Genomic DNA, 24,420 nt, shown 5'->3' with positions numbered 1-24,420 from the left:
TAGATTTTTGATGGGTTTTTAAGGTTTTTTGTGCTCCCCCCTTTCAACAAACATCCTAGATCAGCCCTTGGGCCTGGGTCCCCTTTGGAGACCTGTTTGGGTAATCGACATATGCTGACTATAAGAATAAGCAGTCAAGTGGCATGTTCATTCATTTGTAGCATAAGATGTATTGCTAGTTAGAAACTCCAAATGCAGTTCAGGCTTTTAATAATGTATGATAATTTTATTGTGTCTTTATGTGTTTACATTTAGTTTTTCTTTTAATTTTTGAGAATGTGTACTTCATTTTGTACTTTTTGTTATGTTAAGGCTGAATGTTAAACCTCTATTTGTATTTATATACGTTTTTAATCCTTATGCTATTGTTTCACTCATGCTGGATATGTGATAATTCAGAAAAGCCCCGTGGAACATAGAGAACACACCTTCAAAGAACGAAAATCTCCACGCTCTCTCCTTAATTCTTTGTTAGCATTAATAAAACACATGTAAACTAAGCGATTTTATTTTTCTGATTTTGAAAAATCAGTGCCTGGCTGAACATGTAGCTCGGCTGAACACAACTAATGTGAAATCAATTTCCGCTGAATAAACTTTGAACCTGGTAGCAGAAATGCAAGTTATGAATTCTAACTACTCAGATTAGCTTATTACAACCCTCTTCAATGAAACCGATATGTATTTTAAAAAATCAGAATATAAAACAGATGAGAAGAAAAGTGTTGTTTCAATTATTTGGCTCAAAATTTACAAGTCATCATTAAATATTTAAATAAACAACATGCAGGCAATTTTAGCATATATGACTCAGGGTTGCCACCTGTAGCACGAAAGTGCTATTTTAGCACTATTTCATCCTGATTAGCACTGTAGCACGTGCTACATTTAATGAACAGATAGTAACACTTTCGTGCTACAATTTGTCGCATTTGCGTGTCCGTCACGCTCAAAAATTGTTTTGACTGTAGCACCGAAAATCGTCGTGTAGCATGCAATTTGGGCAATTTTAGTACTTTAGGTGCTGACCTTGGTTACAACCCTGATTGAACTACAACACGATGTAAGTATTCGATTATCGGAGCTGATTCCTCCTTTACTGATACTGACTTAATATCTTATCTAAGAGTCAGAGAGCCAAAGTTAAAAGGTTGTCAAATAATGACTTAAATATAAAAAAAAGTTCTGGTTCATTCCTATCTTTGGGAACGATAGTCTTGAACATGCTGCTTCCATTGATTTCGGGAATTAAAACTGCTAAAGTGTGCCTCACGGTTCCACTAACCAAAAAAGTTTCCTGATTAGATCAAGAACCGAAAAGAAACTTAAACTGAACAAATATTATCGCTTCTAAGCCTGTACAATGTAGGCTCTTAAAGTAATTAAAATTCACTGGTTGCTGATGCTTCCCCATACTTTTAGGATTAGCTAAAATCTAGTGCTTTACTGAAAATACAAAACACCATTGAATTTTCGTCTAGTAGAAACATAAATTGTTTAAGGATATTTTTAAAGCAAAGAAGAATTTTCGAATATTTCCAATTGGTCTGAACTTACTTAATTTGGCGTGACTTCTGCGAAATGAGCCGAATTAAATTTTTCTGCTTGAAAATGAATATTTATGATTATTTGATTGACAAATCCAATGGGAAACTACTTTTGATAGTGTCGGGAACATAGGTAAGTTTCACAAATTTGCATCATAACTTGAAATGTTCAGCGCTATAGACAGAAATAATTAGATTTATGGTGTTTATAAAATAGTTTATTGGTTTTTAATTTTGAGTAATGCCCTGGTGAATTTCTACAGTTTAAAATTTCATATCACTGCTATTGATTGTAGAGATTGTGGGTCAGGTGAGTTGCCTTATTGATCGGTCTCTCATTATTCTTTTTTCCTCTTTTTTGAACTGCTAAATGCATTTTTGGTTACTAATACATCGTTGTATTTTCTTTTGCTTGAGGTTTTAAGAGAATTTAAATTTTTATGCTAAAATTTTTCAATATCTTTCCTGATTTGAAACTATTGGGAGCCTTATAAATAAAACAGTTATATTCTGTAATGACATTTTGGGTCCTAGAGCCTTTTTTTTTCTTGGTGTTTTCAGTAAAGTACTATCTTTGGGTGAGTTCTAGGCGTTTACCCCCGCCCCCCCGCGGAAAATGCCCCCGGTAAATACCCCCCCCCCCCGAGTATTTTCCGGGGAGGTAATCGCCGGGGGTTTAAACGACGGCCATCCTTTGGGTGATGCTACAATTATAGCTAAATATCAGCGGTCGCCATATACATATTATTTTTATAGATATATGTTATATAGGCTTCGATCCGACAATTTTTCGCCGTTTTAAGCTTCAGTGTCGTTCTTTACCTTCAGCAGAAAAATTTTGTCTTTGTTGTTAATTTCTGCTTCTTTTTCAGACAACAGAACAACTCCCCCATCTATAACTGAAGACTTCATTCTTCTTTTCGCCAGTGTATCTCCAGTGTATAGTTCTATAGTTTATATGTTCTGAATTTATTATTTTGGAAATTGGGAAAGTGTTGATGCTTTGTTTACTTTTTTTGCACGTTGCCCGCGTTCCTGTCTGCTTGTTACTGTAAGTAAAAGACAAAAGCTACCGAAACAGCGCTACTTTAACTGAAGGCCATAATTCAGTATGACGCTTTTATTATCTGTATGAAAGCGCTTTGGACAGTGGAAGGAGACTTTAAGTTGGACTAAAACTGTTCTAAATGATAAAATATTTCTGCGATGGAAGATGAATATAAACCGAGAGGAGTGTCAGATGGAGTTATTCTGCTACGATTTTTAGTAGTGACAAGATAAGATAAGACTTTTAAAAAAAAGATCCTAACTAGTAAAACTGTCGAGCTTACGTTTTAGGTCAGAAACAATATGATGAAAATTAAATAAATGTGGTTACTAATAAATAGTGAAAGTATTTAAAAATGTAAAACACCCAAAAAAGATAAGTCGAAATTCTGAAACTGAACAGAATATCAATAGGGGTATCAGAAATTAGACATGCGGTATGATATAACGGGCAAAAATACAAGGGTCAAAGTATAGTTGTATTTTAGTTGCAAAACATTTGTCAGAGTTTCGTATCTTTCATTACTAGCCTATGAAGAAAATACTAACTTTAGGCTCTTTCTCCACTTCAAGAAACAACTGAGCGGGCGGACGAAATTTAGTCTTAATTCAAGATAGATGAACCTGAACTCGCTAGGCCTTTTTGGGCTTCTGCGTTTTAAGTGAAGTTAAAAGCATGGCTCGGAATTTCTACCCTATTTTTTGATATGGTGCCTTTATACTCAATGCTCTCTCGGAGCACTATACTAGGGAGGTCAGGGCCTGATTGTACCCATGCATGTACACTTCCAAAGTTTTGCCGTACCTTTACTCTCCCCTTTTATATGTATAATTAATACTCAACTATTTTGTTTGTAGCTTACCTGAATCTCATATTCTTCCATTTGGTGCTAAAGACAATTTCTGGGAAATGGGTTTGTCTGGGCCTTGTGGCCCCTGTACAGAAATCCATTTTGATAGAACTGGTCTCAAATCTAGTCATCTTGTAAACAAAGATAGTCAAGATGTTGTGGAAATATGGAATCTTGTTTTTATGGAGTTTAATAGGTAAGCGGGTAATGTTTTCGCAAATCATAGGCTATTACTGACTTACCAATAAAGTAGATATACCACTCGATGCCTTTTTTCATGCTCTTTACGAATATAATAATCACTTCTATCAGAGATGACGAAAATAAAAAAACCTAACCTAGGTACCTTCCCCCCCCCACCGCAAAAAAGCCAAACAACAACACTTTGAATATCGTATACGCTATTAAACCACGCTATATATTGTATTTCTCTACAGCGGTGTTTTGCATCATCCTGTCAAAACGGGTTTTTCATTTAGTCTTCAGTTTGAGATATATAAAAGAGTGGGTATATCAATGGAGTACCTGCAAAATTTATTGTTACAATTTTCATTTATCCATCTTAATTGTGGAAAGTCAGTGCTTGTAGATTAAAAAAAGGATTTATTATGAAACAGTAAAGTTTAAAACAGAATGTTGTAAGCCTTTGTACACCCTATATATTTTTATATTTTTGTCATTTTCAAGAGCTCAAAAATGGCTTAAATTTGAATTTCCGATAGAAATGATTATTATATTCGTAAAGAGCACAAAAAAAGGCATCGAGTGGTATGTTCACTTTATTTGTAACTCAATAATATGATTTGCGAAAAATTTACCGAAAAAACGTTTTATCCATACCTAATTTTACAAATCAAGTTTGATGTCTACCTGCTCTAGTTATCTTACCATATTATGTCTGATATTTTTATAAGACTCGCTGAGATCTGATGAAAGCACTTTTCTACGATGAATTAGCGACTAAATCAACTCTTTATTAAAATTTGTTTAGATCGGACAATGAATTTTCTAAATACAAACACACCAAGTACATATTTCACATTCGATGCCTGATTTCTACCAACTTTGGTATGTAAGGTTTTCGGAAAGAGTTGGTTCAGACTTTTATTCACCAATTAATACAATTTGGAATCAAAATACTCTTATTCTTCTTCGAAAGGCTCCATGGCCAGGGATGCAAGGGGATTACAAATTTGAGGCAAAAATGTAACATAAGGGTCCCAAAGCAAAGCACATTAAGCAAATATTTCGATCTCTTTCATATGTTTGATTTCCATCTTTGATTTCCTTGATTTACTAATATTTAAGAATTTCTGTAGAAGAATCCTACAGGAAATTTCAATCCGTAAGATTGGAGGCCTAAAAAAGTGGGATTGGAATCCAACTACTCCAGTCCAGGTAGGATTGGAATCCTGCTCCATAGTTTCGCTTGCATAGAAACACTGTACCGGTGAAATTATATTAAAGACTGTATATCATAGGCAGCGCATTCGCGCTGCCTAAATAAAGAACGATGTTGGCACAATGTATTTTTTTTTCATACCAGGGCACTTTGTATCGAAGGAGTTGTCGTAGAAACTTCGAAAAGGGCTCATTCAATTGAAAATTGGAGTGGATTTTGCCCTTTTTAATAGTCGAAAGTGATTGGAGGGCAACTAACATCCCCTCAACACTCCCCATTTACCCAAATATATACAATCAAAATTTTTAGAGAGTTATTTTGTTCAGCGGAGCCGATTTCCAAATACACATTATGTTTTTAAGGAGGATACTCCCCCAAAGACCTCAGGGCGAGGGTTTTAATGTATGCCCTGAGGGCATATAAGAACGATGTTGGTACAATGTATTATTTATTATTTTTTTCCTTTAGACCAGGGCATTTCGTATCGAAGAAGTTGTCGTAGAAACTTCGAAAAGGGCTCATTCAATTTTAAATTGGAGTGGCTTGTGCCCTTTTTAATAGTCGAAAATCATTGGAAGGCAGCTAACACCTGTTCCACGCCCACCATTTCCCGAAACACATCCAATCAAAATTTTGAAATAGCCATTTTGTTCAGCGTAGTTGATTTCTGGATAGAAGATATATTTTTGAGGAGGACACTCCCCCACAACCCTCAGGGCAAGAGTTTTAAGTCATGCCCTGGGGACCTATAAGGTTTTTATAGAAAGCGCTGTCGTAGAAACTTCAAAAAAGGCTCATTCGATTGGAAATTCAAAGGGCTAGTGCCCTTTTTAATAGTCGAAGGTAATTGGAGGGCAACTAACCCCCCTCTCACGCCCACCTTTTCCCAACACATCCAATAAAAATTTTAAGATAACCATTTTGTTCAACGTAGTTGAAAGTTCTGGAAATTAGGTCTTTGAGGATGACAACCCCCCCCCCCAAAGGCCTCAGGGCAAAGGTTGTAAGTTATGTCCTGGGGGCATATAGTTTTTTTTATAGAACGCGTTGCCGTAGAAACTTCAAGAAGGGCTCGTTCGATTGGAAATTGAAATGGCTAGTGCCCTTTGTAATAGTCGAAAGGGATTGGAAGGCAACTAACTCCCCTTCCACGCCCACCATTTCTCCAAACAAATCCAATCAAAATTTTGAGATAGCCATTTTGTTCCACGCAGTTTAAAGTTCACGAAATTATAACTTTGAGCAGGACACTCCTCCCACAGTCTTCAGGGCAAGAGTTATAAGTTATGCCCTGGGGGGATATAAGATTTTATTGAAATATTGGTCGTAGAAACTTAAAAAAGGGCTCATTCGATTGGAAACTCAAAGGGCTATTGCCCTTTTTAATAGTCGAAAGTGATTTGAGGGTAACTAGAGGGAGAGGGTAACCCCTCTCCCTCTCACGCCCACCTTTTCCCTAAACACATACAATCAAAATTTTTAGATAGCCATTTTATTCAATGTAGTTGAAAGTTTTTGAAATCGGGTCTTTAAGGATGACAACTCCTTCCTCCCACAGCCCTAAGGGCAATGGTTGTAAGTTGTGCCCTGGGGGCATATAAGGTTTTTATAATTAGCGATGTTGTAGAATCTTCAAAAAGGGCTCATTTAATTGGAAATTGAAAGGGCTAGTGCCCTTTTTAATAGTCGAAAGTGATTGAAGGGCAACTAACCCTCCTCTCATGCCCACCATTTTCCCGAACACATCCATCCAAAATTTTGAGATATCTATTTTGTTCAACGTAGTCGAAAGTTCTGGAACATATGCATTTTAGGATGATAACCCCCTCAGAGTCCTTAGTGCAAGAGTTGTGAGTTACGCCTTGAGTGCATATAAGGTTTATATAGAAGGTTGTTGTAAAAATTTTAAAAAGGGCTCATTTGATTGGCAATTGCCCTTTTTAATAGTCGAAAGTGAGTGGAGAGTAATTAACCCCCCTCTCACGCCCACCATTTCCCCAAAAACATTTAATGAAAGTTTAGAAATAGCTATTTTGTTCAACGTAGTTGAAAGTTATAGAACTTATGTATTGAAGGATGACAAACCCCCCACAGCCCCCACGGCAAAGGTTGTAAGTTATGCCCTGGGGGCATATAAGGTTTTTATGGTTAGAGTTGTCATAAAAACTTCAAAAGGAGCTCATTCAATTGGAAATTGAGAGGGCTAGTGCCCTTTTTAATAGTCAAAAGTGATTAGAAGGTAACTAACCCCCCTCTCACGCCCACCATTCCCCCAAACACATCCAATCAAAATTTTCAGATAACCATTTTGTTCAACGTAGTAGCAAGTTCTTGAAATTAGGTCTTTGAGGATTACACCCCCCCCCCATACCTCAGGGCAAGGGTTGTGAGTTATGCCCTGGGGGAATATAAGGTTTTTATTGAAAGCGTTTTCGTAGAAACTTCAAAAGGGCTCATTTGATTGGAAATTGAAAGGGCTAGTGCCTTTTTTAATAGTTAAGTGATTGGAGGGCAACTAACCCCCCTCTCACGCCCACCTTTTCCCCAAACACATCCAATCAAAAATATCAATTTTGTTCAACGTAGTTGAAAGTTCTGGAAATTAGGTCTTTGAGGATGACAACCCCCCCAAAGGCCTCAGGGCAAAGGTTGTAAGTTATGTCCTGGGGGCATATAGTTTTTTTTTATAGAACGCGTTGCCGTAGAAACTTCAAGAAGGGCTCATTCGATTGGAAATTTAAATGGCTAGTGCTCTTTGTAAAAGTCGAAAGGGATTTGAAGGCAACTAACACCCCTTCCACGCCCACCATTTCCCCAAACAAATCCAATCAACATTTTGAGATAGCCATTTTGTTCCACGCAGTTTAAAGTTCACGAAATTATAACTTTGAGCAGGACACTCCTCCCACAGTCTTCAGGTCAAGAGTTATAAGTTATGCCCTGGGGGCATATAAGATTTTATTGAAATATTGGTCGTAGAAACTTGAAAAAGGGCTCGTTCGATTGGAAACTCAAAGGGCTATTGCCCTTTTTAATAGTCGAAAGGGATTTGAGGGCAACTAACCCCTTTCTCACGACCACCGTTTCGCTAAACACATACAATCAAAATTTTTAGACAGCCATTTTATTCAATGTAGTTGAAAGTTTTGGAAAGTGGGTTTTTAAGGATGGCAACTCCTTCCTCCCACAGACCTCAGGGCAAAGGTTGTAAGTTGTGCCCTGGGGGCATATAAGGTTTTTATAGAAAGCAATGTTGTAGAAACTTCAAAAAGGGCTCATTTCATTGGAAATTGAAAGGGCTAGTACCCTTTTTAATAGTCGAAAGTGATTGAAGGGAACTAACCCCCCTCTCATGCCCACCATTTTCCCAAACTCATCCATCCAAAATTTTTAGATATCTATTTTGTTCAACGTAGTTGAAAGTTCTGGAAATTAGGTCTTTTAGGATGATAACCCCCTCAGAGCCCTCAGTGCAAGGGTTGTAAGTTATGCCCTGGGTGCATATAAGGTTTATATAGAAAGTTGTTGTAGAAATTTCAAAAAGGGCTCATTTGATTGGCAATTGCCCTTTTTAATAGTCGAAAGTGAGTGGAGAGTAATTAACCCCCCTCTCACGCCCACCATTTCCCCAAAAACATTTAATGAAAGTTTAGATATAGCTATTTTGTTCAACGTAGTTGAAAGTTATGGAAATTATGTATTTAAGGATGACAAAACCCCCAGAGCCCCCAGGACAAAGGTTGTAAGTTATGCCGTAGGGGCATATCAGGTTTTTATAGATAGAGTTGTCATAAAAACTTCAAAAGGAGCTCAATCAATTGGGAATTGAGAGGGCTAGTGCCGTTTTTAATAGTCGAAAGTGATTAGAAGGTAACTAACTCCCCTCTCACGCCCACCATTCCCCCATACACACCCAATCAAAATTTTCAGATAACCATTTTGTTCAACGTAGTAGCAAGTTCTTGAGATTAGGTCTTTGAGGATTACACCAACCCCCCCCCTCCCCCCCGCCCTCGGGGCAAAGGTTGTTAGTTATGCCCTGGGAGCATATGAGGTTTTTATTGAAAGCGTTTTCGTAGAAACTTCAAAAGGGCTCATTTGACTGGAAATTGAAAGGGCTAGTGCCTTTTTTAATAGTTGAAAGTGATTGGAGGGTGACTAACACCCCTCTCACGCCCACCATTTCCAAAAACATATCCAATCAAAATTTTGAGATAACCATTTTGTTTAACGTAGTTGAAAGTTCTGTAAAGTAGGTCTTAGAGGATGACAACTACTCTAACAGCCCTTAGGGTAAGGGTATTAATTTATGCCCTGGGGGCATATAAGGTATTTATAGAAAGCTTTGTCGTATAAACTCAAAAATGGCTCATTCGATTGGAAATTGAAAGGTCTAACGCCCTTTTAATAGTCGAAAGTTATTGAAAGGCTTGACATTTTTATAGTAAAGATCGATGTGGGAATAATGTATGATTTTGTTGTTGTTGTTGTTTAGGCCAGGGAACTTCGTATCGAAGGAGTTGTCGTAGGAACTTGGAAAACGGCTCATTCGATTGAAAATAGAGAGGGCTGATGCCTTTTATAATAGTTGAAAGTGATTGTAGGACAACTAAACCATCACCCATGCAAACCCACCCAAGTGCCCATTTTTTTTTAAGAATAAATGTTGCCTTAATATTAAATCAAAATGTACCGTGTTAATGCTAATTCCCAATAAAGCATCTCAGCAGTATCCCACGAACTACTGAGGGTATTATGTTCAAACTTTCGGGGCTACTTCTGCTCTTAAAATTTAACCAAATCAAATTAGCGTAAGTATAACCAAGCTATCAAAGAAAGTACACAGATTTTTTGCGAATGGTATCAAGTTTTCCACTTCAGGTCAACTAGAGGAGGTATGAAACTAAATTAAACACTACTATTTGTGTCCAGATTTTTAAAAGGGTTTATGTTGTTAAAAATTGCTGAAAATTTTTCTCCAGCATACAAATAACAGGCCAAACTATAAAGTCTTAAAAAAACGAAAAGATTTAAAGTATTATTTTCTTTTTCCTTGAAAAGACTATGTCAATATAAAACGAACAGAAATTAATTTAAGAAACTTTTTCCACAAAATAAGTTTTTCAAAGAAAAGTAAAGAACACCATTAAACAAAAAATGAGCAAAAATAAATCAAATAATCTACCAAGCGTGAAAATACCACAAATCAGCATCGATAAATAAATGAAACCCAAAACAAAAAGAAATTACAATAAATAACCGAGTCAAACTCAAAACGAACAGAAATTAACACGAGTTGGACTCAAAACTCCTATGCCTTCCCAAGGCCAGAACATAATTTGCACTTTACTGAAAAAATATAAATGCTTTTACTTTTATAACTTTAATAAATCAAATAATATTAACATTTTGATTACTAAGTATCAGTATATGTATATTAAACTGACAATGCACGTTCATTTGTATTTTTTTTTCAGTAAAGTGCAAATTATGTTCTGGCCTTGGGAAGACATAAGGGGTTTTGAGCCCAACTTATGTGAATTTCTGCTCGTTTCGAGTTTGACTCGGTTATTTATTGTAATTTCTGTTCGTTTTTGGGTTTCGTTTATTTATCGATGCTGATTAGCGGTAGTTTCACGCTTGGTAGATTATTTGATTTTATTTTTGCTAATTTTTTTTAAATGGAGCTCTTTACTTTTCTTTGAAAAACGTGTTTTGTGGAATTTTTTTTTAAATTAATACTGAGAAAGAGAGAAAGAGCTTCTGTTGTAAAAAAAAAAAATAAAAAAAAAAAATAATAATAATACTGAAAACACTTGTAGACCCCTAAGGTCCACAAAACACTATAATTATAAAATTATGTGCAATATGTTTACTATAATTGCCACTACAATATTTACAATTTGTTACTCTTGAAATCACATCTTTTGAGTAATTTCAGCTTTGGGGGTTAAGGGTTTGGAGCGTTACTAATGTCACTTAGACCTTGTCAATGCCATTTCATCAGACCATAGAGTGGTACTTATGTTACTAAGTCCTTCTATTAACGTCATACCATCAGCCCCTTCAGGAATTACTTTTCATAAATATGAATACATTCTTCCATGATATTTCTGACGTGAATGCTGCTGTTTCTTCTGAGTACGGTTACTTTAGTAAATCCACATCTGACAAAAGAAAACAATATAATTAAAAAATAACCAAGAAAACGAAGGTGATATCAGCAAGTAGGCAGAAAGAAGCGAAAAAACAAAATCAGATATTTTGGCAAGGACCTCCGCCAAGTCGTCTTCAGTTCTCAAAAAGAAGAAAAAACTAACATTTTGAAGTCCCATGGCAATGTAATTATCCTAAGTACCTAGGAAGTCCTTCTGAGAATTCTATGTTTTTAACTCCAGTGACACAAGAAGAGCTTGCTAAGGTTGTTAAGCTTTTAAATAATGGAAATTCCCCGGGGATTGATGAGTCGTCGACCAATATTGTTAAAGCCATTTTTCCTAGTATTAATAAAGTTATGTGTCATTTAATAAATCTGTCATTTAGATCTGGAACTTTTCCGGATTCTTTTAAAAAAGCGAAAGTGTTACCACCATATAAAAGTGGTGACCGGACTAATTGCTCAAATTATAGACCCATTTCTATTCTTTCGGGTTTTTCTAAAGTAATGGAGCGATGTTTTTATAATCGAATGTATAATTTTCTCTGTTCAAAAGATTATTTTTCAAAAACACAATATGGATTTAGAAAAGAACATAGTATGCATGATGCTATATTAACTCTGGTACAATTTATTCACGAGTGTCTGGACAAAAAATGGATCCCGGCGAGTATATTTTTGGACCTGGAGAAGGCCTTTGATTCGTTAAGCCATGAAATATTGTTGTATAAATTAGACCACGGTGGAATACGAGGACCAGCGCACGATTTTATCGCATCTTACCTAAGTCGTCGCTCCCAAGTGACTATGATCAACGGCACAGTTTCGGATTCATGTCTGTTGTCAAATATTGGTGTCCCGCAAGGCTCAATCCTGGGACCACTGCTTTTTATAATATATATAAATGACCTTCCATCAGCAACAGAAAACCTTGGTCTGAATGTTCTTTTTGCTGATGATACCGGATCATCACTTACTGGACATTCGGAAGAGAATCTCAATGAGAAGCTGCTAATCGTATTTTCACAACTTCTTGTATGGCTAAAAGCTAATTGTTTGTCACTTAATGCATCAAAAACCAAATTTATCATTTATAGTAGAATTGGCAGAATGCTCAAGGAATTTCAACTATATTTGATCATGCTACAAATATTCAAATCCAAAGGGTAACTTCGTTCCGGTATCTGGGTATTATTATTGATGAAAATCTGTCATATAAAGAACATTGTAATAGATTACGGGTTAAAGTTGCTCAGGGGGTTGGTATAATGCGAAGATTTCAGCATTTTTTTCCATATGAAATCCTACGTCTAATTTATTTTGCGTTGGTTCATTCCCATCTTACGTATTGTCTCCTGATATATTTGGCAACATTCAGATGTCATGTGAAACAAACACAAATTCTTCAAAACCAGGCTCCTCTATTTTTACAGAATTATTTACCATCACCGTCTTCGAAACTTAATAAGAGTAAAACTGAAAATCTATATCTTGTAACTAATATTTTGCCTGTTTCACAGATTTTCACCCTCAATTCTTTTTTATTTAAGGTAAAATATGACCGGTCGGAACTACCTACGTACTTTCGTTCAAATAATTTTTTCCCTGTGCAGCATGCCCATTCTTATGAAATCCGACATAAATTGAATATTCAGCACCTAAAATTAAGCACAGAGAGATCATGGTTCTCGCCATTATTTTCAATCACGGGTTCATGGTGTCTTCATCTACCATTTATTGATTGCAGCAAATCTCTTCCAAATATAAAAAAGCAACTTCATTCTATCCTTATAAATAATTTTAAGAATTAACAATATATTGAAAATCTGGGTACATTTGATATTATTGTTTTATTGGGTGTTTTTCCCTGTGTGATGCCGGTTATCGGTTACCCCTATTCGCCCGTTGGTATTTTTTTTCTTTTTTTTATTGGTATTTTCGGTTGATCTTTGCCCGGTGTCGGTGGGTGTCCGTCTATTGGTGAGTCATGGAATAACTCTTATTTATTATTTTGTTGTTAGATAGGTTTATTCCGATTAATGTACCGGGTTTTTGTCATTCGACCTTGTGTCTCCGGCGTTTAACCTGTATTTATGTCTATTTTGTACAGATATTTTAAAATTAAACCTTGAACCTTGAACCTTGAAGTGAGCTCTGACAGAGCAGAAGAAACACTGAATAAAAAAAAGAAGAAAAAAAAAGCCAGAATAAAAGAACGACTGTTTACAAATTAGATTGGGCAAGAATTCTCTGCTTAGTGATTGACTTAGTTTGCCTACTGACCTGATTTTTATTATTAGTGCGGTCATATGATCTTGGTTTTAAGTGAGGAAAAATATTATTTGATTCTCTTAACATTAAGCTAATGAAAATTTGGTTGATATGAATATCTCCAGTATCTATTTAAAGCAAGGTCTCTGCTTATGTATTTTTAATTAGATTTACTTCCCTAAAGGATTGTGGTAAACCATCTACTTTAGAAATTAAATTTGCCTCGTCAAAAAGGAGTAAATGATCTGCATTTACAAGAGCGTGGAGGGCTAAGGCAGAAACAAAATCACAATTTTTTTTCGCATCTTAGAGATTTATTTATTGAAAGCTTGTGTTTATACATACTAAATGTATGTTTAGGTTCTGGAGTTGTACATATGCCACTGAGACATTTATGCTAACGCGGTCTCCCAATGTCATGGTAGAGTATTTTTTTTTAAACTAAAACTATTTCTTCAGATCCAAAAGGTCCTTTCTGCAGGTCAAGGACGATTTCGTGGTCAGGCACATGAGGAAAAACCGTACTAGATCCATATAATAATACAGCAATAACACAACAATCTTCAAACTTAGTACCACCTACAAGCTACAATCTACAAGTTATTAATAAGTACTAAATTTTACCACCCAAGGCAGACTAAGGGCCGATGAAATAATGGTTGTGGGCCAGTAATAATAATATATGTTAAAAAAATGTTAAAGAATTTCTTTTTTTCTTGATCTAAAGAGGCCAGATTACATTAAAACTGAGCTTTGACTCACGCTAGCTAAGCTAGCTTCAACAGTTATTTCTATTGAAAGGTGGGAGTAATTTAAAAGAAAAATTGCCCTTTCGTTTTGTAAGACTTTGGTCCCTTCTAAAATGATAAAAACTGACAAGTAAAATAATAGGGAATTTATCTAAAACAGTAAAATTTGTTTAAGTCTTAAATGAATATTTTGGCTCTTTATCCAAGCTGTCATCAGCAAACTACATATACAAAAAAAAATAAGACTCACAATAAAATGTGATCTTTAAAACTAAAATTAAAACAGCCCAGAATCATTACTTCAGCGAAGTTCAGCAAGGACTGAAGATAAAACAATAGGAAACAAAGTAATTCATTCAGGTAAATACATATCAAGAACATTTTTTTATTGCGACTCTTGCTTTTTTAGCAGCTAATCTAAAAAGTTGTTTTTGTAACAGATTCTTCGGTATTGGCATTGATTTTGTTATATAATTTTTTAACTCATTTAAAATTAATTTTGCTTGTAAAGCATTGAGTGTGTACTCCCCTTTCTATTTTCATAATGGAAGGGCAGTGTGGTCTTCGTCATTATTTCTTTCTAAAATGAACTTTGGAAAGGCCAAAGACCAATTTTTGGGTGAAATAAGAGGTAATATGGGTAATGATTTTAACATTAAACATTGAAAGTGCTCCCAGTTTAAAAATGCGTTAAAGGTCCAAATTTAAAGATATTATTAGAAACCAAAGTTATAATCAAAACATGATCAAAGTGAAATTTTGGGTGAAGAATGGTTTTTTCTTTAATTTGTTATATTTTTCTAAGTTGACCCAATCTATCCTTGAAATTATTGCCAATATACTTGTGGTGTAAGACGAGAGTTAGTTTTTATCTTTGTCCGCAGTGAGCACCATAGTTTAGCACCTTTAAAAAATGTTGGCCACATTTGACTCACAAAATTTTTATTTTTATTTTTTTTTATAGCCACAACCAACCGACTTTTTAAGTGTAGGGCTCCTTATACGATTAGATCGTGGTTTTTCGTTTGGAGTTCTTTGCTTATGATTCGGGTCTATACGTATTCAAATATGGGGACGGGACTTAAACCATTTTGTCTGAAGGTGGGGTTATAAGGTCAATCCCATGGCCCTATAGACACATATTCGTTCTTTAGATCCATTTGCAGCCGAATTTAAGTGTTGGAGAAGTATTTTGAGGGGATCATACTTAGACCCTCCTCCCCTTGGATGCAGCCCTCGGTACATTTTTGTTAGCGCATCTATTTTAAACACAATATTGCTAGTCTGAGAAACGAATTTTCTAACTCTTATCTGAAACAGAGTGGAACCGGATATACACGTAGATCAAGACAATTTTTTTCACTGGTCGACATGAAACCTGAGGTGAAATTCATCTTCTAAATGGACCTAGTATTAGGGGTTTGAAATTACGAGTTCTTGAAATCCTAATTTTTGGCGAAGGCCATAAGTGCCCAGAATCAAAGAGTTAGAAACATTTTCAGAATTAAGGAAATATTGGAAATGTAGTTTTTTTTTTCCGTTACATATTTGTTAAAATTTGCTATGCCATCTAGAATTAAATATGTCTCAATCAAATATGTTCCCATCCCGCCTTTGCAGACGTCATTCAGCAGTTTTCACCGACGGCTCTTTAATTAGATGTGTAACTCAATACCATACAAAATTGACCATTGACCCGTTCGGCATAACGCTAAAGATTTTTTTTTCTAGGAAACCTAATGGCGAGCTTGAGAAGTTAAAAGGTCATTACGTTGATACGGGAATGGGACTTGAGAGACTGTGTGCAATAGTTAATGGAAAGCGGTCAAATTATGACACAGACTTGTTTATGCCAATTATTAATGAAATTCAAAAGGTAAATATATGAAGCTTCAAATGATTTGTAAATTTAACTTCATGTATTGGTGCTTCTTAAATTAGTAGTATTCTTAAAAACTGTCACTTTAAGGTTTTGCTGAAAATTTGCCTCGATGCCCTAGGGCAGTGGCTCTCAAATTTATTTAGACACTGTACCCTTTTTTACCCACAAAAGGTACCCCTTCTCAGTTACCGGTACTAAGTAAACTATAAATAAAATTGCCTGTCTTAGAGTTAAAGAGTTGTTGTTTTTTTTTTGTTGGTCGGCCGCGTGCGCCCTAAAAATTTTTTAGTACACAAAGTGGTACGCGTACCGCAGTTTGAGAACCACTGCCCTAGGTGAAGTAATATTTAGTAGCTAAATTTTGGGGAAGATGTCTTTTGTGCCTGCACAAAGAGGCAATGAAGGGATCCTTTCCCCTAGGGTTTTTGCGAAGGACCCTACTCCTGATAAAATTATAGAATAGTGGTCTTTTCTCCTTGACCCCTCCTCCCCTTCCTATGAAATGTTCTTTGATCATCTCTCCCTGCAAGTACCATATTCGTGAATACTGTAATGCGTTTTTAACTGTAAACACAACTAAATATGATATTTACAAGTTATAAGTTGAATTTAGAATAATTATATGACATTCACAAAATTTTAGTCCTATTTTTGTGACCACCGATCAAAAGTAAGCTAGAAGTTGCTTACTTCACAAAGAAATTGAAAATTCAACCATCAGACTTGTTGTATTCGGTGTTCAGTGTTGTATTCTCAACAAAATCTGATCCCATTATTTATAGGTTTATTTCCCTTTCTTATTTGACTAATCAACTATTATGTAAGCATTGTATTAAACGATCATTAAATACTTTCATAATAAATATTGTGATAAATTATCGAAAAAACGCGTAAAAACAACTGTTGAACAAATCCAAAGTCGTACAAGACTGAGGAAGAAGCTATTATATTTGAATTGTATTGCGAAGCAACACCTCTGCTTTTGTGGCTTTTCAATGCTGGGGCGGCCACTGAAGGTTGGTTCTGATGGGGTAGAGGATGTTTCAGAGTTTAAGTTTCATGAGGTTTCCTTGGAAACCTCATGAACACTGAGGGAAGCCTGGAGCGCGAGATCGTTACATGCATTGTGTGTGCAGGCAATGCTTTTACCAAACATGGTAAAGTCTGAAAAAACTTGGAATACTCTCTAAAGCTCAAAATCCGATTCCTAAATAGCAATGTCCTTTCTGTACTAATATATGGGTACGAGACATGGACATTGACAAAGCCACTTGAAAAACTCGTACAAGGTTTCGAAAATAATTGTCTCCGGTGCTTTCTGGGTATCTACTGGTCTGATAAGATTACAAACACCTTTATACGTAAAAAAAAACAAAAAAAAACAAAGCAACCATTGACAGTTGCGGGAATTCGAAGTATTAGTTGGCGGTATTTATTGGGGCTATATGGTCCGTGTGGGTGAAGCGGCCGCAAGCTCTTCAGAGGTCTTCGTGGAGGGGCACCGTTGTCGCCCTATGTGCCAAACTGCGTAAGAGGAACTAAGTAAGGAGGAACTTTGTAAGTAAGGTGTAAGTAAGTAAGTGATATAAAATCCGTGAAAGAAGATCAGTCTGTTTGTAAAAAAAAATGAGGCAAATTTAAAAGCAATATCCCCTAAATTAGTTCGTTAAAGTGACCAGTCAGTCCGTAGAATACTTTGTCCCCCCCCCCCTAGACGTTTTGGCTAGAGACGCCTTTGATGCAAGCTGAATTACTTCTAATAAAATGCACTTGTACGAATTTAAATGTGCTTTTCCCATAATTCAGAGCTTTGTAAACTTAAAATACCTATGTCAATATAGTTGTTGATTTTTGTAGAATTTGGCCTCATATTTAATAACCCTTTCAGTTGTTACATGGCTGTTAATAACTTGTTATCGTGAATTCGTTTTCAGAATTCAAAATGTTTTTATATTGATATTAGACAAAAAAAAAAATAATTGTCTCATTTCTGACTCAGGTTTCGTTTGACTCAACTAGAGAGAGCAACTTTTGGAATTGTTGGCTCCTATTTTGCTGAAAGTGAGATAAATCTCACTAATGTATTTAAAAACTCCACATAAAAGTCAACTAAACATAAGAAGTGAATCTTCAAAACAAAGGATTTAGGGTAAGTACGAAACAAAAGAAAAAATAATCAACCGTATATTTTTCCTGTGTCAAATAAGACGTCCTCGTCGTTGAAAAAGGGAAAGAATTTAAAAAAAGGAAGAAAATTAAAATCAAAATAATGTAACAATTCTACTTCAATTCTTTTTAAATGGTGTAGTTTTTGTAAAGATTCTTTGGATTTTTTCTTGTTCTTCTGTTTTGATTTTATATTTTTTCCTTTTTTGAAATTGTTGTTTAAATTATTTCCCTTTTTTAACACTGAGGTGGTCTTTTTGTGATTTTGATTTAATAACATTATTTATATTTTTTAATTACCCTAGGTATCAAAAATTCAGGAATACCAAGGTCGCTTTGGATTAGAGGATAGCGACGGATTAGATACTGCCTATAGAATAATAGCAGATCATGCTCGAATGATAACTATTGCATCAGCTGATGGGGCATTTCCAGATGAAAAGTAAGTTCACTCCCTCGAAATATATTCTTTTTCACTCTTTTATCCATCTCTCTCTATCTCTCTCTCTCTCTCTGTATCTCTCTCTCTCTCTCTCTCTATATCTCTCTCTCTCTGTGTCTCTCTCTGTCTCTCTCTCTATCTCTCTCTCTCTCTCTCTCTCTCTCTCTCTCTCTCTCTCTCTCTCTCTCTCTCTCTCTCTCTCTCTCTCTCTCTCTCTCTCTCTCTCTCTCTCTCTCTCTCTCTCTCTCTCTCTCTCTCTCTCTCTCTCTCTCTCTCTCTCTCTCTCTCTCTCTCTCTCTCTCTCTCTCTCTCTCTCTTATTATGTATCTCAGTCCTCGTCCCTCTCCCTCCACTGGTTAAACTCGTTATTACATTAACTCGAATTTCAGTTTTTGTTTTCAAATACTCTTTCTTCCGCCTCATCACTTTTTCACCTTCTCCCCTGCCCTCTATGTTTGCCTTTTCAATCATTTACAAAGTTTATAGTACCATCTCATAGGGAAAAAACGCTTGAAACCTATAGTGAAGAAGCTTTTGTAAAAGCTTTTGTAAAAGTTTTCTACTTTTAAAATGTTAATTAAGATAAATATTTTCAACAAAATGACAAGATATTTACACAAAAATAAAAAATAATGAAGTTTTACTTAAGGGATCTCTAAACCTGGCTATGCTAAATAAATAATAATTTAACGTGTACATTTATGAATTATACCCTTCTCTTTGTCAGTAAACATTTGTTGGTGAAGCTTTTTATTAGAGACCAAAATCGTTTGAGAATCTTTTCCACCATCTAACTGTTAGAAACTTTCTTATGAAGTGATATTTTTTAATATTTATTTAAAATAAAAACAATTTATTTTATTAAAAGGTTTTACTACTGTTTAAACTATTACGGGAATTATATTTTATGAGTTAACTGCTTCAATTTTGATTAACAAAGAATCTTTTTTTTGTTTATTCAACCATTTGCAGTTAGTCTAAATCTATGTCTTTTTCAGGTAAAATTTGATTTTTATCAGAGTTTCTTCAACTAGTATAGTTCATATTCTGCAAATATGTATACTTTTTTTATACCGGAAAATTGAAAATTCTTATGAATTTTCAACCAGTTCTTTCAACAGATATAGTTTATATGCTGCATATAAATTAATATTATAATAAAAAAGGAGATTGTCCATGAGGTTTTATTTGACTAAACTAGAGAGAACAGCTTTTGATATTTTTGTCTTCTGTTTTGCTGCAAGTAAGATAATTATCACTTACGTAACTAAAACATAAACTAAACCAAAGAAGCAAATTTTCAAAACAAATGATCCGTTGTAAGAACGAAATAAAAGAAGAAGAGAACCTTCAACCGAATGTTTCGTCTGTATTGAAACAAGACGTCCTCAACGTTGAAGAAGGGACAATCCCCGAAATTGTTGGATATTGTTTTTAATATACATGCTTAAAAACATTTCCCGAGAATCCAAGAGAAATCAAGAGTCAAAAGATGAGTAACATGTATATATTTTGAAGTTATATGGAAGGAGGGGAGCTTGGATAAAAAGCCTGCTTTAGGCATTTTCAAGTGAACTGACCAAGAACTTTTCGTTTGTCCGAATCTTTTGTTTTACTTAAGGAGTTTTCAAGTTACTAATTGTGACTTCGAGTCTGAAACTGCAATTTAGGGGTCTGAAAACATCAAACAGAAAAAAAAGTACCGGTTTTGTCGTTTTTTGGCTTGAGCCTAGTAAATAAGGGAATCACAGCCATCAATATTAGTGGTCGTGCGCACGCAAAACATTTACGACTGAAAAAAAGTGAAAACTTTTAATTTCCATTCAAATAACCCACCTTATGAAAATCTACGTCCTCTGGATTCATTCAATTACTGCTCGGGGGGAGAGTCACAACAGCTGTGCTGCCAGCTTCTGAAATGCAATTTTTCTTGCTTTTCAAGATATGGAACTTTAAGACTCTGACTAAGGTTTTCAGAAATGAAATGTCGCTTGGTGTTCTCAGAATTTGTGTTCCCTGGTACTTCTGCTCTATATGGGCTAAAATTGATGCTTTGCAGAGCAAAATGGCTGAAAGTAGCACTTTGCCATGGCACGTTCTATTTGTTACTTAAAAAGGGGAAGTCGAACTAGATATGTTCATATCCTTTCAAATTAGACTTCCCTAGATATTCCACTAATAATGGTTCGATACGATCGTTTCTTCGGGAAAAATGGAAAAAGGAGATACATTGATGGTGCCCATGGTAAATTTGATTTTCCTTTTTGTTGAAGGTGGGGAGGGGAAGTAAATCTCCAATTATTGGTTTATAACATTGACTGTTTCAATGGTTGGTTTTTTATTTCAGTTTGAAGTCATTTTAATTTTTTTAGGGCTATTCAAAATTCTTAGAAGTTTATTCTATTTTTTACAAATTACTGTTTTGTTAAATCCGAATGTAAATTGGTATTTTCAAATTTGTACTACATAGAAAATTTTCGACACTGGACAGTTTCTTTACTAACCCTAAATTATATAATACTATTGTAATTACCTCTCCCTATCCAAGAAAAACATTTTTGGCTTGGATTCCAGGCCGTGATTAATAAACACAAATATCGAATAAAACAATGGAGCATAGTACCTAGCACAAGAGAATATGCCATTTAATAACTTCACAAGTAGAAAGAATCCACTATGTTATAGGTATAGGGCTAATCATAAATAAGGGTTCATCAGGGAAATACCACTATACCCTAAGATTTCATATCCTTTGAGTCTGGACAAATGGGTTTTAACATGTTTCCACCTAACGATTTTTCATCCCAACGATCTTAGTCAATGATGTAGTATTATTTGCATTAAGTTAGGTTTTACACTCATGTCCATCTTATGCCATCAAATTAAGCTCATGTACAATTATTTTTATCATCTGATGTTTTACTGCCGTTGTTCAAAAGAATAGCTCATCGATTTTATGTTCTACTTCCGTGGGGTTTGTCATGGAATAGCAATTACGTTTATTCCTTTTGGTCATTTTCCTTTTATTCTCTTTGATTTTCTTCCCTTTTTATGTACTTATTTCTTTTTTTTTCTCTGCAAGCTGGGGACGCCTTGTTGGTTACAGGTGTCCAACAATTCATTAACTGAGTAATTGTTTTCCTTTTTTCCTTGTAATGGCCATAGACCCGTTATTATACCGTGAAGCCACAACTGCCACCAGTATTCGTGCGGTAATGTATGGGTGTCACCACTTCTTGGTGCAAAAATGGTGTTACACCACTTGCTGGAGGGGAAAGCCCCCGGCGGCGCCAAAAATTATAATGGAATATCCGCGCTTACCACAACGGTTCTGTAAATATAGGGTGTGTTGGTACCCAATTTACAATACACCCTGCCCCAGGGTATGATAACGTGATCGAGCGGTCCAATGGCCAGATTCTAAAGCCAAGGGTGTATCCAACCCGTGGTCACCACTAAAAAAATCTCTAACTATCTCCTTGGAGGTAACGAACCCCCATGTCTGTATAATAATGACGTTATCTCGTAACTCTGTTCCTACCATGTCTAGGTTCCTGGAAAAACTATTCTGCACAGCTGTAGAAAATATCTTACTTATAATCTTCCAAAGGTCACACACATATAAGAAAAAGAATAGACTCCCCCAACCGGGGTCTAAATGTAGACTAACTTAAAAATAATATTCGTTCTGTACGCAAACTTTGCATAGGGGTGGATCTAGTCAATCCTCTCAATTCCAATTCAAAATCCATTCTACTTTTTCTTAATTTTATCTTTCAATGGCTCAGACCCGGAAGACCAAAATAGAACTTACTTCAAAGCTTGCTTATTGCGAAAGAATCTAACCTAGCAACCAGAGTTCAACTTAGGATTAAAAATTATCTTATAGGCAAATATAACTACAGAAAAGAAAATAGGTCATTTATCTGAAAAGAAAAGAAACAAGGGGTGGAACCCCAACACCTCCCCCCGTAAGATAAATAACCACCCATGCGCAACGCTGGTCCACCCTTACAAATACAACACTTAACTTCAAAATCACCTAACTTGTCTATCCTTTCTTCTTTCTTCCACCAGTGCCTGTATTTCCACCGCTTGGCTCAGGATCCGTCGTCATCCACACGTCTCTAACGTAGAACCACCATGGTCTCTATCGTATGGTATCTGCATTAGGTTTTGAAAGTTGAAGTCCCCAAGATTCGCAGGACATGATCGTGCTGAGCACAATCAAAAAATTCAAATTTTCTCGCTCTCACGAATTTACATTTGAGAGGAGCAGAGAATCAGTTTCTGGCACATTCGATAATGCCAGCCATCATGAAAAATTGGCTGCACTAGCCTCTTAATTTCCATCTGTGGAAGCATCCCCACATCTCAATAAGAATGTTAATTGCCCCTTGGCATAATTTTAAATAGTCCCAGGCCGAAAATACAGAGGCCTCTGAAAACGATAAGGGTACAGGGAATAAAGTAAAATTTTGGGCCAACCTTGAATCGTCTTTTTTGGGTCCCATCCCCTAAAATAATCGAATGAATAATGCTCGGCGATGAGGGATGAAGATGAAATTGAAGACTGGAAAGACAAGGCTTCAGTAAAGGGATCACAATTGGTCCGCCAGTTGTGCATTGCGGAAAAAGGCTATCTTTCACGTTTTTCCGCAGGGGATCTTCCCTCATAAAGGAACAAACCCTCTTTTGAGTTGATAAAACCAGTATCAGATTCCTTCCTAAGTTTTTCCAATCCAACCTGATATTCAATATCTCCCAACTTTTCTCCAACCCGTTTTTGGTCGTTCAACTCTATTTTGTAATCATCTTGTTTTATTCCCCATGGGTCTTGGACCTCTTTGTCCCCCCGATTATTTATATTAGCTAGGCAAAGCCCATCGAACTTTTTACTTTTCACCCAATCATCCATTTTATTTATTTTAGCTAGGCACAGCCCATCCAACTTTTTAATTTTTCACCCTATTATCCATTTTATTTAAGTTAGCTAGGCACAGCCCATCCAACTTTTTATTTGTCACCACTGCAGGCTGAATCTCCAAATTTTGTCTCTTTTTGCACTTCTCTTTTCATCTCTTCTTTTCTCAAACTTTCCAATCGCGCACATTAAATCATCATTAAATCTAACTTGGACTCCAGCCTCCACTATCTTTGACTGCATCTCTTTATTGTTGTTTCGTTTTGCATCTTTTTTCTCTCTTTTAGTCTTCTTTACTTTTACCGTAGAAACAAATATTTCGTCATCAAATGGGAACTGAATTCCGAAATTTTGTTTTTCATATTGTACTAAAAGTTCTCAAACTTTTCGAGGAAAATCGCGAACAATAAATTTCGTATCCTTTTTCTCTGGTACAATCAGTGCTTCATTTTGGCAAACATTTTTTGGCGTCTCACACTCGTTTGAAGTGTTCTCAAGTTTTCCATTTTCTGGAAATTTTATCGATAATTCATTCTCGCGCGTTTTATTTTCAATATTATGTTTTATTTTTACTTCCGCATCCCGTTTTTGTGGATTTTCAACATTTCGAACACGAGTATCAAGCATTTCATTTTTCTGACAGGGGGCGCAGCGTCCCAATTTGTTTTACGGGCCGGTCTACCTCCCCCCGTAGTCAAAGAAGATGTATATTTTTCCGTCTTAGTGTAGTTTTGTAATTTTCTCACTGTTAATGAAGTCGCTTTTAACAATGGGATATTTCCGATATCCCCAAAGTCTCCTCCTACTAAAACATCCACTGCTAGAGTAGGTACTAAGCCTACTTTTATCGTTTTTCTCTGGACCGTACCGTCCTTCTTTGCAATTTCTATTCTTACCCAAACAGACGGGCATTGGTGCTTATCTCCATAATAACATACTGTTGTAATATTATTTTTAGGGTCTATTTCTGTCTTTTTGATTA

General features: G+C 35.7%; 1 protein-coding gene across 2 annotated transcripts in view; it reads left to right on the top strand.

Annotated features, from left to right (window-relative positions):
• Positions 1–24,420, top strand: part of LOC148949269 (alanine--tRNA ligase, cytoplasmic-like) — a 143,231-nt gene that overhangs the window by 58,185 nt on the left and 60,626 nt on the right. For both annotated transcript variants that reach the window (XM_089093312.1, XM_089093311.1), the window contains exons 4-6: positions 3,453–3,641; positions 15,756–15,900; positions 18,378–18,514. In XM_089093312.1, coding sequence (XP_088949438.1) covers positions 3,453–3,641; positions 15,756–15,900; positions 18,378–18,514 — 471 coding nt within the window. The remainder of the gene's footprint in view (positions 1–3,452; positions 3,642–15,755; positions 15,901–18,377; positions 18,515–24,420) is intronic.

This window comes from Artemia sp. Qi Xiang Cuo, chromosome 8 (assembly GCF_049724085.1).
Source record: "Artemia sp. Qi Xiang Cuo chromosome 8, ASM4972408v1, whole genome shotgun sequence".
Lineage (NCBI taxonomy): Eukaryota > Metazoa > Arthropoda > Branchiopoda > Anostraca > Artemiidae > Artemia > Artemia sp. Qi Xiang Cuo.
This window is presented reverse-complemented; position numbering and strand designations above follow the sequence as displayed.